Consider the following 13,690-nt stretch of genomic DNA (forward strand, 5'->3'; position numbering starts at 1 on the left):
TTAGAAAGGGCTGCTGCTGCTGCTAAGTCACTTCAGTCGTGTCCGACTCTGGGCGACCCCATAGACAGCAGCCCACCAGGCTCCCCTGTCCCTGGGCATGACTTGATAAAATTATCATTTTAGAAAGACCATTGTAACTGTAGTGTGGAGAATGGATTAGAAAAGGCTACAGCTACACAATAAATATTTGTTGGTAATATTCTATAAACGTCTAGTGTGTATAATAGGCAGTTGCAAGGATTTTCAGCATGGTTGGGTTTAACTGATGAAAGATAATTTGCAGCCACTAGGGAGTGGCAGAACTCCAGTACTCTTGCCTGGAAAATCCCATGGGTGGAGGAGCCTGGTAGGCTGCAGTCCATGGGGTTGCTAAGAGTTGGACACGACTTTGAACACGACTGAGCGAATTCACTTTCACGCATTGGAGAAGGACATGGCAACCCACTCCAGTGTTCTTGCCTGGAGAATCCCAGGGACCGCGGGGCCTGGTGGGCTGCCGTCTATGGGGTTGCACAGAGTCGGACATGACTGAAGCGACTTAGCAGCCAGTAGCAGCAGGGAGTGGCAGAAACAGTGCAGCCTCAATGAGTTTCATTGCTGTTTTATTCTGTTATTTGAATTTTTAGGTGATTTGATTTTAGTATACCCATACATAAGTATTTTTTTTTTTTAGTTTGCTTGTGTTTTGCACTTTTGTCCTGCTGCTGCTAAGTCACTTCAGTCATGTCTGACTCTGTACAACCCCACAGACAGCAGCCCACCAGGCCCCACCATCCCTGGGATTCTCCAGGCAAGAACACTGGAGTGGGTTGCCATTTCCTCCTCCAATGCATGAAAGTGAAAAGTGAAAGTGAAGTCGTTCAGTCGTGTCCAACTCTTCGCGACCCCATGGACTGCAGCCTACCAGGCTCCTCCATCCATGGTATTTTCCAGGCAAGAGTACTGGAGTGGGTTGCCATTGCCTTCTCTGCACTTTTGTCCTAGAAGGTTATTAAAATAGATTTTAAGAAATAATGTTGCTTTTTTAGAAAGTTATATATATATATATATTTCTATTTAAGAATGGTATATTTACTGATACAAACATTCTTATTAAACTAGCTAGAATTATAGTAAAAATTGACATATTAAAAATACTTAGATATAATGCTCAGTAAAAAGAACATAAAATTTAATTTTTGTTATACCATATATGTATAATTATAATAACATTTTAAGATATATGATAGAGTACTTTAAATATCAATTTATTATGAATGTAATTTTGTGTATGCCTTTTATTGTTTACATGTAATAAACATTTAAAAATATGTCATTTTAATATATTTTCAAAGCTCCTAACTGATAATTTCTATTCTTTGAATTAAATCATAGAGAAGTCTTGTAGGTCAAATCCCTCCCAAATACAAATTCTTGCTTCTTTACAATCCAGTATCAAGTTTCTCTTTTAACACTGCCTTTTAAAATACTTCGGTTGTTTACAGTTCCTTCTTAATTATTGACCTAATCTCTTTCTTTGAAAAATCTACCTCTTTGGTTCCAGTTCTGTCCTCTGGGATTTTAAGGAAATGCTTAAATATTTCATATGTTATCAAGACTTACTCATGAGGATTTATGCTGGAGTGAACCCTGGGAGATTACCTCACAGCATAGTGAAATAGTTATTGAAAGTGAGGTTCCCTTCTGTGTTTGCGTGTTCAGATTTGTTTATATTGGATTGAAAATTTCATTTGGTGTATGTATATCTATACTTTTCCAATTCAGGAGAGCCTGGCGGACTATACAGTCCATGGGTTTGCAAAGAGTAGGACATGAAGGAGGACTAAGAACTCATACTTTCCAATTACTAATTGCAGTTTATGTCTTCCTTCTGCCCTTCTCATGTTTGCTGCATATTTTCTAATTTCTTTCCACTAGAGTAAAAGTGACAAGTTTCTATAACAGTGTCTTATATATATTGGGTGAGCCAAAAAGTTCATTTGGGTTTTCCCATACATCTCTATGAAAACCTGAACAACCGTTTTGGTCAACCCAACAGTAAGCTCACATAAATATTTGTTAAATAAATAAAAATGATTTAATATTTTTCAAAAAAAATCTCCAGAAGATCTGAGATGTGTTTGACTATTAGAATTATCACTGAGGGGTTAAATTATATTAAAAATCACATGATTAATTAGTAGAAAGTCATGACTAGAAGCTGATGACTCTGATGACTATTGCTAGGATGAATTCATTACTCCAGGATGCAGTCTTAGGAAAATTCTAATGTATGATTAATGTTTGAAGTGATGATCTTAAGTCAAAGTATTAATATAATAGGCAAGCAGAAATATGCATTGTAAGAGTACTGCTTGGTGAACTTTTGCCAGGTGGTTGCCAAGTAACCACCACACAGATGAATGCAGAGAACATCATCTTCCTCAGGCTCCCTTCCGGTCACTGTCTCACCCAAATGATTATTAGCTCCATAGATTAGTTTTGCCTGTTTTTAAAGGTGTATGTAAATTGAATTATGTAATACATACTCTTTTGTATCTGACTTCTTTCATTCAACAATATGTCGATGACTTCATCCCCACTATGTGTAGGGAAAGTTCATTTTTAGTGCTATGAAGTGTTTCTCTGTAAGATTACTGGACAATTTATATTTCAGCTCTACTGTTAATAGACATTTGGGTTGTTACTGATTTTTTGGAAACTATAGATACAGCTTAAATTTTCTCATATATATATATACACATATATGAATGTCTCTTGGCTTTGATCTAAGAATAGAATTGCTTGGAACATAGGGTATATGTATGTCTAGCTGTCAAAGATGTAACTAAAGATTATTCTAAAGTGGTTGTATTATATTTTATATATTAGAATATGGTGAACATTAGGGATGTGTTCTGATAAAATAGGAATCATAGTGGCAGAAAATACTCAGTTTTAAAATTTAAGAAATGTAAATAGTATGTAATTTAAAAAAAAACAATTAAAATAATGTTTTTTATACTCTTTTGTTCCAGCTTTTTAATTTGATACAGAGAGAACTTGGTAAATATATTATTTTGCAATAGTAACCTTAATGTACAAAGAGGTCTGTAACAGGACATTAAAAAATTTAATTTTTTAAATTTAATAGGGCACATATTAAATTAACAGAGATATACTTGATCCCTAGTACTAATAATTTTTCCTGTGCATTTTATAAAAAGTGAATCTTGGAATTAAAATCAGAAAAAGACAAATTTGCAGGTTTCAGTTCATTTGACGTCCAATAAATTTTTCTTTCTGTTTCTTTCCCTCGTCTAGAGTTTCTTGGTTATATTTAACATGAGCTGTCTACAGTATTCTGTATACAGAGTGGTAGGATCAGTGATCAATGTATGCTCTTTGGCAATTATAATTGCTTTTTAATCCCAAATTAGCACTTTGGAGTGTATATGCAGGTCTTACCAATCATTTTAAAACATAGGCATCCTTATCTTAATATGATTATTGAATGCTATTTCAGGTTCACTTACATTAAATGTAGCATTAGGAAAGTATTTTAATGTAATGCAAACGCTAATGACTCAATTTTCACCAAATTCCTTTACTATGCAAGTGTAGGATCCAGAAGAAAAAGCTGAAGTTTTTAAATGACATAGAAGGATGAAAATATCACTAAGTTTCGTATCTTTGTTTCTTGTTTTGTTATACGGAATGGCTTTTATCTAGCTGAGAGCAGTGGTATAATATTGTTACCCCTCTTTACTTGTGGTTCTTTCAATCATCATTTGATTGGATTAAAACCTTTACTGAGTCTTAGTTTCTTTATTAAATCAGAGTTTGGGACTTAGCTGGCTCCTCCTTAAGCTGATTTCTGGGTACAGGCTCTATATATTTATGTAGGGTATTAGATGTATATTTAATAAAGTGTTGCTTAAAGGCCTCTCTGGTTTTCTCTCTTCTTTACAAGTGAAAGGAAATGTTTCAGGGAGAGAATAACTGTCCTCTCCCTTCCAGATCTTAGTAACTGGTGCTAAATAAGCTAGGGAAGAGAGAGATCTGCTGAATCATGGCATTGAACTTGGTGTTTCAAGCATTGTAATTTCTGATGAATGGTGTCTCCGGAGGCTTCTGTAAAATGATGCATCCTGACATCCAGTGACCTTTTAAACTAATATTTCTATTATGTAATTCAGTTGCTTCTGTTTCCTGGAGGTAATAGCATTAGTTTGTACTGAGGTAGATAATGATTTTGTTAGCAATTTCCTTTGTGGTAAGTGTTTTTGCTGTAATTTAGTTTGAAGGAAGAATTGTTTGTACAAATAAAATCTAGAGGAACTCACCTACTAGTAGTGCGCTGTGATCAAGAAAAAGGTGGTCCATGACTTCTGGGACAATATTCTTGACACTCTTGGTGAATACAGTCACATTGGCTCAATTTCGGGGAAAGATTGTTGCCAACTACTAATTTTTAAAAATCATATAACACGCACAATGCTAATGACAAAGTATTGGGTCTGTGGAATCAGACCTATTGCTAATTCTCTCTTTGATGAGTAAGCAGTGTTGCAAACTTGAATTTCTTTATTTATAAAACAAGAGTAATAATACTTCACAAGAGTGCACAGTAAGTGTTAAGTGAAGTGATAACCAGAAGCATACCTTATAATACCTGACATGCATTGATGTTTAATATATATTATTAGTAACAGTTTTTCTTTCCTTCATGGGTGCTGTAAGGTCTAAGTTATGAAAGTTATCAAAGATGAGTCTAAGTTATCAAAGATGATTTAAGATGTGCTTACTCACCTTTTACTGTTTTGTTTTTATTATATTTTGATTCATGTTATATCTATTAGCTTTTTACCAGTAATTGACTATTTGGAATACCTGCTCCCCTTTGTTATGCCTGATGACAATTTACTGTAGGTAGAATGAGGAGGATGGGCTAGACAGTTGAACTCTTATTCTCATATTTTTATTTAAAATGTTTACAGTGATAGCAAAACAAAGATGTGGTTAAAAGGAAGAGCATGTGTTTTCTTGCACAGTTTGCTTCTGTTCTTAGTCATGCATAACTTCCACGCATCTCTCCTACTCTAAGCTGATGTCACTGTAGCCCACAGGTCAGCATCTCTGCCGCTGTGCATTTGATTGCAAAACCTTCTCCTCTACCTTAGTTGAGGGCTTGCCTCTTCCATAAGGTGCTTTTACTGTGCTTCTGCTCTTGACTTCTTCCATCTTCTTACCTTGCTCTATCCCACCTACTTGCCACTTGGTTTTGCCATTTCTCTGATCACAACTAGGTCACACTAGGTTTGACTAATTTGAAATCAGATTTGCCATTTCTCTGATTGTAACTAGGTCATACTAGGTATGACTAATTTAAGATGAGATTGGTGCTTTCTGTTGAATAGTTGATTCATTTCCATTCATCTGTTTATCTGTCCATCTATCTACCCGTCTATGTGAATAGTTTATTTAGGACCTTCATTTAGATAGTGCAGAGTATGTGCTAGGAGGTACGGAAAACAGGAATAAATTGATAATAGAGGATGATTATACTGATTACTTCTATTGTTCATGCATTCATGCTCAGTGGCTAAGTCCTTTCCAACTGTTTGTGACCCCATAGCCTGCCAGGCTCCTCTGTCTATGGGATTTTCCAGGCAAGAATACTGGAGTAGGTATTAGCTATTCCTAAATAGTTGTTTTGTATCTTTAAATAACATCAAAAGATTGACAAATCAATGTTTGTTTATATTTCTAAGTTAAAATGAACTATTTAATATCTTATATTTCTCTTTATGATCCCTTGCTTAGAAAGAACCTGTTTCACTTGACTGACAATTGCTGATCCTTGCTGCATTATTTAGCACTTTAATCCTAATATATAAATCTTAATAAAGAAAGTACTGCAAAATTTCTGAAGCCTGAATATCCAAACTTAAATAATACTGGAGTGGCTAACCTTTCTCTTCTCCAGGGGATCTTCCCAACCCAGGGATCGAGCCCAGGTCTCCAGTGTTGCAGGTGGATTCTTTACCAGCTGAGCCACAAGGGAAGCAATAAGCATGTAGCCTTGCTTTTAAATAACTTCACGAAAATTTAAAAATGGAGTTGAAGCAAGATTGGAACAATGAAAATTAAACATTTATGATACTTGCTGATCTGTTTTTGGCACCATTCTTAGTTATTTGGTCTAACTCATCAGATCTAATATCTGCAGGGCCACTTTACCGTATTCACTGTAAATGACATAAAAACATGAAGAAATCTACTTTTGAGAAAGAAAGCTATATCAGTTGCACAAACATGAATTTGCTTTATACGTTAATAAAATTAGGTTAATGTATGGATCTATTAAAATTTTTGAAATAAATATCCATTTTTTCCCCATAGGGTAAGTGATAAAATAACTTTCATTGGACTGGAGTGAGAAATTATGTAGTCAGACAGGTGGAACCAAATAAGAATGTGTGGATATTAAAAAAAAAAAAAAACTAATTAGAAATTGTAGAAATGAAAAATGTCACTAAAAGTAAAATACCATTATAGATAGGATAAACTTTTTAGACAATTTACTGTTAGAATTTTTGAACTGGAAGATATTATTGTGGAATCCATACCAAAATCAAAGATAGATTACAAAGATAGGAAAGCACAAAGGAAGGTATAAAAACACTTAGACTAAAGAATATGTTGAAAAGTGCCATTATAACTAAAAGTATCTGAAATATTCTAATCACACATGATATCTTTAATTTACTGTGGTCTTTTAAAAAAATGACTTAGGAAATTATACAAGTATGCATGAAACCATTCTTGACATAAAAATTCAAACATCAGGTAAGAATATATTGAATTAAAAAGTACAAGTAGCTCTTTCCTCTTTTTACTCACATATAATTCCTTTCCCATAGGAAACCATTATCTATTTGCTGTGTATTATTCCAGGCCTTTATTCCTTTATTTATATGAAAATTTACATGTGTGATTGTTTAGAATAAGAGAAAGTTAGATATGGAAATTAAATGGTATGTAGATCTTTAATTTTGGTGGGCATTGGCTGTGTTGCCCTCTAGTAAAGTTGTTTAATTTTACATTCTCACCAACATTTTAAGAGAATGATTCTTTTTCCATATTCTCACTAATAACAGATATTACAAAAATCTTCAATTTGTAATTTCATGGCAAGAGTATCTTGATTTTATTTATATTTCTTAAATTATTTGTGATGTTGGACATTTTTAAAATTTGTTTTTGTTTTAGTTGATATTGATAATCTCTGCCTGTTTTTATTTGAGTTGTTCTATATAATAAATATTAATCTTTATCTGTTACATCTGCTCTAAATGTTTTCTTCCTATCCATTTGCCATTTAGCTTGATGTTTTCTACTCTATAGACATTTTTCCCTTTCTTGCTGTCATTGGGTTTTTAGAACTCCCCAGGGTTATATCACAATTTAGATACTTATTTATCCTTAAAATTGTTCTTGTATAAGAATGTGTATAATTTTATCAAATGTTTTAAATATTTAAGATATCCATTAAAAAGAGAAGGTAAGGGAAGCAAAAATGCTGCTCTAGTTTTCTACTTTTTCTGTAAGAAGACCATTCTTGTCTCCCTTACTTCTTGTACAAGTGTTAAAAGCTTAAATTCCAGAACAGCATTAATAACTGAATCTCTGCTGAGCTCATAGGAGTTGGCTGATAACCTGCTCCTGCCACAGGGTGAAAGGCCAAGGAAAGCTGCTTGTCAGAGGTCTGAATGGGATGATTAAAATGCAAGAGGGATGTGACAGAAGAGGTGTGTCTCAAAATGTGGTTTCTGTAGGAACCTGACCTATTTTACCTGAAACTGACCTACTTTTTTCTTCTGTTTTTCTGTATATTAAGATATGATGAAAAAGAGGGAATGGAATAAAAAAATGAAGCAAAACAGAGTAAATAAATGAAGTATGAAAAATCAGACTTCTCTAGTAGTCTGGTATCTCTGACACTAGGCCATGTATTAATACTACCAGGGAGTTCAATTCCCAGGAACTCTTTTGCCTTATCAGGACCAAATAGAAAGAACAATGAGAACCTGCAACATAGCTGGGCAATGTCTTTCTTTAGTTTTACATGTATGAATCACCATGTTATATAAAATTTTATTTCGAACACCTTTATGAGCTGATATTTTAATACATATATATCACATGAATCTTTAAAAGTGGAAAGCCTTTGCTAACTGAGTCAGAGGTGGAACAGAAAAAGAGAGAGAGATGGAGAGTGTTAGAGACTTGGGCTGCCATTTCTGGCTCTGAAGATAATTCATTTGTTTTTGTACTTTCCGTTTCATTGAAAGGGATGTTTAAGACCATGAGTTTTCCTCTGACCAGTCCTGTAAAAATATCTGATATGTAGGGTTTTCATTATCATTTTTAAAAGACAGTTTTTTGTTTGTATTTGCCCTTTTATCCAAAAATGGCTTAAAAAAATTTTTTTTAAATGTCCAGTTAGGAGAGGTCTTCCAACAAATCTGCTTAGATGATTTCTAGTTTTGTTTCACTGAAAGAAGAGTGGTATTTATATGTATTTTATAGAACTTACTGATACTTTCCTTGTGACCTAACACATGATTCATTTTGTGATGTTTCATATAGAGAAAGGTTTATTTTCCATTTTCCAGATGTAAAATTTAATATACATAGAATCTTTATTACTAATTATATTTTCAGGGTTAAAAATCTTTTCAATTTTTAGTCTACCTCATCTATCAGCAATATGTTAAAGTCTTCTACTGGTTTTGCTTTAGCTATGCCTTTGGCATCTCTGAGTTCTTTATTTTTGTTTAAGTAGTCACATTTGTAATTTTGCCTTTATTCTCAACTTAAAATTTTAACTTTTTCATGTCTGGTTTGTCAACTTTTAGTGGTATACCTACCTGTTCTACTTTATTCTTTCCCTTTCCTTCTTATCCCATTGTTTTATCAGCATTCTTTCTGCTTTGTGAAAACATTCATTATATAATATATTGTGTATATCATGTAGTGTATTATTTCCTGTGTTTGACCTTTGTGTCTTATGTCTACAAATAAATATGTAAATACACACTGTTAACTTTTGACTTAACTTCCCCAGTAATTGCTTAGTTGGGTGAAGTTCATCTTCTAGTAGATTTCTCAAGGCCTTATAGACATGGAATTCCTTGATCTATTACATGTTTAAAACATTTTTTTCTCTAGGTTTCATACTCAAAGGTAGATTAGCTGGATGTAAATCTTTAGGGTCAACTTTATTTCCTGGGGTTTTGTGAAAATGCTATCAGAATTTTGCTTTGAGTTTTGTATTTGATAAACTTTGCTAGTTTAATTCTCTTTTCTTTGTACATTATTATAGGTAATTTTTTTTTTTTTTTTGGCCTGGATACCCTGAGAATTTTTTCCTTTTAATATTTAGTAGTTTTACTAGGAGTTGATCATTGAAAGTCTTTTTTTCCTTGATGCCAGGTGGTCCTTTTCAGTGTATAGATTCAGGTCTTTCATAATGAATACCTTATTTAAGTAGTATTTCAAATATTATTTCTATTCCATTCTCTATTCCATTAAAATATTCTTTAGAAATTTGATTTCTATGTAAATTGAATTTCCTTTTGCCTTTCTTCTGTTTCAACCACTTTGTTTGTGACTCTTTGTATTTTTGTGTCAATTTCATTTTATTCACTTAGTTGTTTCTCTGTTGTTTTTCTGCTATCTCTTGTTATATTTTCTTTGAAATCTTTTTGTTTAGTATTTTGTAATTTAGTGTCCACTGTGGTATGATTTTTTCTGAGTTCAATCAATTTTTATTTCTTTTTCTGATCATGCATTTTCTCTTAGTTTTAAATTTATTTTTCATCAACATAATGTCAGTTTGAGGATATTTAACCTTTGAGTGTTACATTACAGTTTCCCTTTGTTTTGAAAAATTTTGGGAGTGGGGTAGAATTTTCATCAGATGAATTGTTTGGGTTATCAGTCTCAATTTTATTTTTATAGGAGTTTTTTGTTGTTGTCTGTCTGTTTTTTCAGTGTGTTAGGGTGGTTATGATGTTCCTAATTGAAGTGCACTCTATTCTATCACTGCAGGCAAAGTATTGCTTCTTTCCTGGATGGCATGGCTTAGGAATAGTCATGTGTCCTTTGATTTTTTAATCTTCTTTTGTCTTATGGGATGCTAAATATTTCCTTTTGTTTCTTTATTTCTCTGTGTATAGTTTCCAAAGAAGCTCTCTTCTCTCTCCAACATGAAAGCTTGCTGAGATTTCTTGTCATCTCCAATGTGTCTTTTCCAGTCCCTTCTCGATGTCAGTGCTCATATCGAACTGTTGACTTTTCACAATTGTTACATATCGGATTGGCTTTCTAGCAGTGGTTGTAAATCACGTTCAGATCTGCCATTAGTCCCCTCTTCTTTCTCTATAAATTCTCTTGAACTACTCTTGGTCTCTGTGAGACAAGAGCTCCAGTGAGAGCATGCTCTAATTTAATGTTTACATTTATACTTACGGGTAACTTAAAGTTGACAAATTTCTGTTTTCCAGCTAAGCTGAGTCATGAGTTTCTATAATCTAATTTGTTCCTCATGATTTTTGGTTTTTGTTTGCTTTTTCTAGGATATGTTGAAACTTTGAGATTTACACCACTCCCTTTGGTATGGCTACCCAGAATCTTCTGTATCCGTTGATTTCAGACAACATCCTATAGAAACTTAGATTTTGAAAATTTTGCTTTGTATGAAATTCAAGTGTTGAATATATGACAGTTTTCCAAAAGAAGAGAAGATATTTTAAATAATTAAATTTATATATGGTAAGTTTTATCAGGCATGTAGTCTGAGCAGGTTAGAAAAAAGTGTGTTCCAAGGTCTTACCAAAGTCTTATTAATATAAAAATCAATGGCTTTTTATCTCTCTGTTATTAATGTTTAGAGTTCCTAAAGTGTTTTGTGAGACTAAATAATAAAACAATGATTTTCTTTTTTTTTTTTTAATTTTTTTAATTTTTATTTTTTTTTTAATTTTATTTTGTTTTTAAACTTTACATAATTGTATTAGTTTTGCCAAAAAAGTGTGATGCATCATTCACTGCTGATTCTTTTTGATAAAATTATCTGAGACAACTATGTATGTTTAGCAAGTCCAAGGACATGTTGAGATTTCATGTGGAATAGTTACGTGGGAATATGCTGAAGCAATTACTCTGCTGTTTAATGACAAGTAATTATCCACATCACTTCCCAAGCTATACATCTCTCTCTTGCCCTTCAGCATTATGAACATCTCACCCATTGGTGTGCACATTTATTCTGCACGGTATCCATCTGTTACCTACTTTAAGACGTAACACACCCCTAATTAATATAGCTAAATCTTGCTTCACTGGGGCTTGTAAATCTGAAGCATTACTTATTCTGATGGCCAATTTTTTTGTATTATTTAGACTTTGTAATACTTTAAGAATCTGTATCCTCTGAAATAAGTTTTCTACCAATAACGAAGCAAGAAAGGACAATACTTTTTCTACTGGGGAAAACTGAATTATCTTGTAAATGCATTTCTAATTATCATTGGTGGGCTTCTTTTCATTTTTAGCTGTCATGGTTTTCATTATATCATGTCATAATTGGTGTAATATAGTTTAAAATTTTCTGATATTACATCAATTTTTGAAGTATCTTTAGTATTCCTTTGTAACCTGCAGCTGAATTGAAAAGAACCCCAGTTGTATTGACAGTTTTCAAACTAACTTTTAAGAGCTTATAGGAGAATATTCTGAGAGAGCTTCCATTGGTGCTCTTTTTAAAACTAATACACGTTTTCTGAGCAAGATTGGATCACTGTACTTTCATTAGTTCTACTATGACTGAGAAGTCATGAAGTGGCTACCACAGTTATCTTTTATATTCTCTAGCTCAGCAATGAAAAGATGGGAAAAATATGAGCAGTGCTTGTGCGTCATAGTGCTTTATTCCTATATTTATTTTCATATAGTATATATTACTATATTTACCTCTCCTCTCCAAAAGGTGATCATATATGCAGTTAAATCCCTCTTCACACTGAGATCAGGAGGTTTTTCATATATAGGAGACCTGGAGAGTTCAGAATTTTTCATATTACACACTCTTTGTGTTTCTGCTTCCATTTCAGACATCAGGCAATTTGTGGTTCTCTCCTTCTATCTCTGCATTTATCTTGTGTAGACCAGAGGATTTTATGATAGCATTTAAGTTATCAAAATACTGTAGGACTGCTTTCTAGCTTCTAACTTAACTCTGAAAATAGTTTAAGATTTTACTCTTTTATTCAGAAACAGTGCATTGATAAGCTAAATTTTCCCATGTGTTTAGCTTTTGTTTATTCACCTGTTGGAATATGAGATTTGAAATACATAATTTTAGATCATATCCATAATAAGTTTTGTATGGGATAGGAAATACATTGCAGAAAGGTAAATTTTAAGCTGTAATGTTATAGTGTACCCAAATGCTTACCTGATTAGTCAGCTGATTAAGGAGGATTAAAGAATTGCAAATTAACAATAAAAGTATGGAGATCACCTTTAAAAATTTTCCTAAGTCGTTTTCCTTGATAAGACAATTATCTGTAGATGTCTATTTATAATTTAATATCACTTTGACTTTGGTATTTAGAGTTTTTTGTTGTTGTTTAATTGCTAAGTCATGTCCGACTCTTTGGGACACCATGGACATCAGCACGCCAGGCTTCCATGTCCTCTCCATCTCCCAGAGCTTGCTCAAACTCATGTCCATTGAATCGGTGATGCCATCCAACCATTTTGTCCCCTGTCATTCCCTTCTCCTTCTGCCTTCAATCTTTCCCAGAATCAGGGCCTTTTCTAATGAGTCAGTTCTTTGCATCAGGTGGCCAAAGTATTGGAGCTTCAGCTTCAGCATCAGTCCTTCCAGTAAATATTCAGGATTGCTTTCCTTCAGGATTGACTGGTTTGATCTTCTTGCAGTCCAAGGGACTCTCAAGAGTCTTCTCCAACACCACAGTTCAAAAGCATCAATTTTTCAGCACTCAGCCTTCTTTATGGTCCAACTCTCACATCCATACATGACTACTGGAAAAACCATAGCTTTGACTAAATGGACCTTTGTTGACAAAAGAACTTCTCTGCTTTTTAATATGCTGTCTAGGTTCATCATAGCTTTTCTTCCAAGGGGCAAGTGTCTTTTAATTTCATGGCTGCATTCACCATCTGCAGTGATTTTGGAGCCCAAGAAAAAAGTCTGTCACTGTTTCCATTGTTTCCCCATCTATTTGCCGTGGAGTGATGGGACTGGATGCCATGATCATGTTATTTAGAGTTAATATTAATTAATTTAAACATTTATACTAGTCCTCTCCCCACATACACAAGGTAATGATTTTTATCATTTTCACCACTCTAATTGTTATTAATATTACTCTTCCTAATTAATCTTGGTTTTCAATAGAGCAATTTGGGATTAGACATTTGAAGACCAATACTTAACATATTCATACTTACAGAAAAGAGTAAAGCCATTCTCCTATATAAAACTATGACTACCTCGGGGGGAGGAGCCAAGATGGCGGAGGAGTAGGACGGGGAGAACACTTTCTCCCCCACAAATTCATCAAAAGAGCATTTAAACATCGAGTAAATTCCACAAAACAACTTCCGAATGCCG

At 33.5% G+C, this 13,690-nt stretch overlaps 1 protein-coding gene across 36 annotated transcripts in view; it reads left to right on the plus strand.

Annotated features, from left to right (window-relative positions):
* Nucleotides 1–13,690, plus strand: part of IMMP2L (inner mitochondrial membrane peptidase subunit 2) — a 984,232-nt gene that overhangs the window by 221,893 nt on the left and 748,649 nt on the right. For 2 of the 36 annotated variants that reach the window (XM_055590357.1, XM_055590375.1), the window contains one exon: nucleotides 5,969–8,927. The exons of 28 other annotated variants lie outside the window; for them this stretch is intronic. In XM_055590357.1, coding sequence (XP_055446332.1) covers nucleotides 5,969–6,054 — 86 coding nt within the window. In that variant the 3' untranslated portion in view covers nucleotides 6,055–8,927. 6 more of the 36 variants (XR_008717858.1, XR_008717870.1, XM_055590354.1 and 3 more) reach the window with 6 other exon arrangements.

The sequence above is a fragment of the Bubalus kerabau genome, chromosome 8, assembly GCF_029407905.1.
Source record: "Bubalus kerabau isolate K-KA32 ecotype Philippines breed swamp buffalo chromosome 8, PCC_UOA_SB_1v2, whole genome shotgun sequence".
NCBI lineage: Eukaryota > Metazoa > Chordata > Mammalia > Artiodactyla > Bovidae > Bubalus > Bubalus kerabau.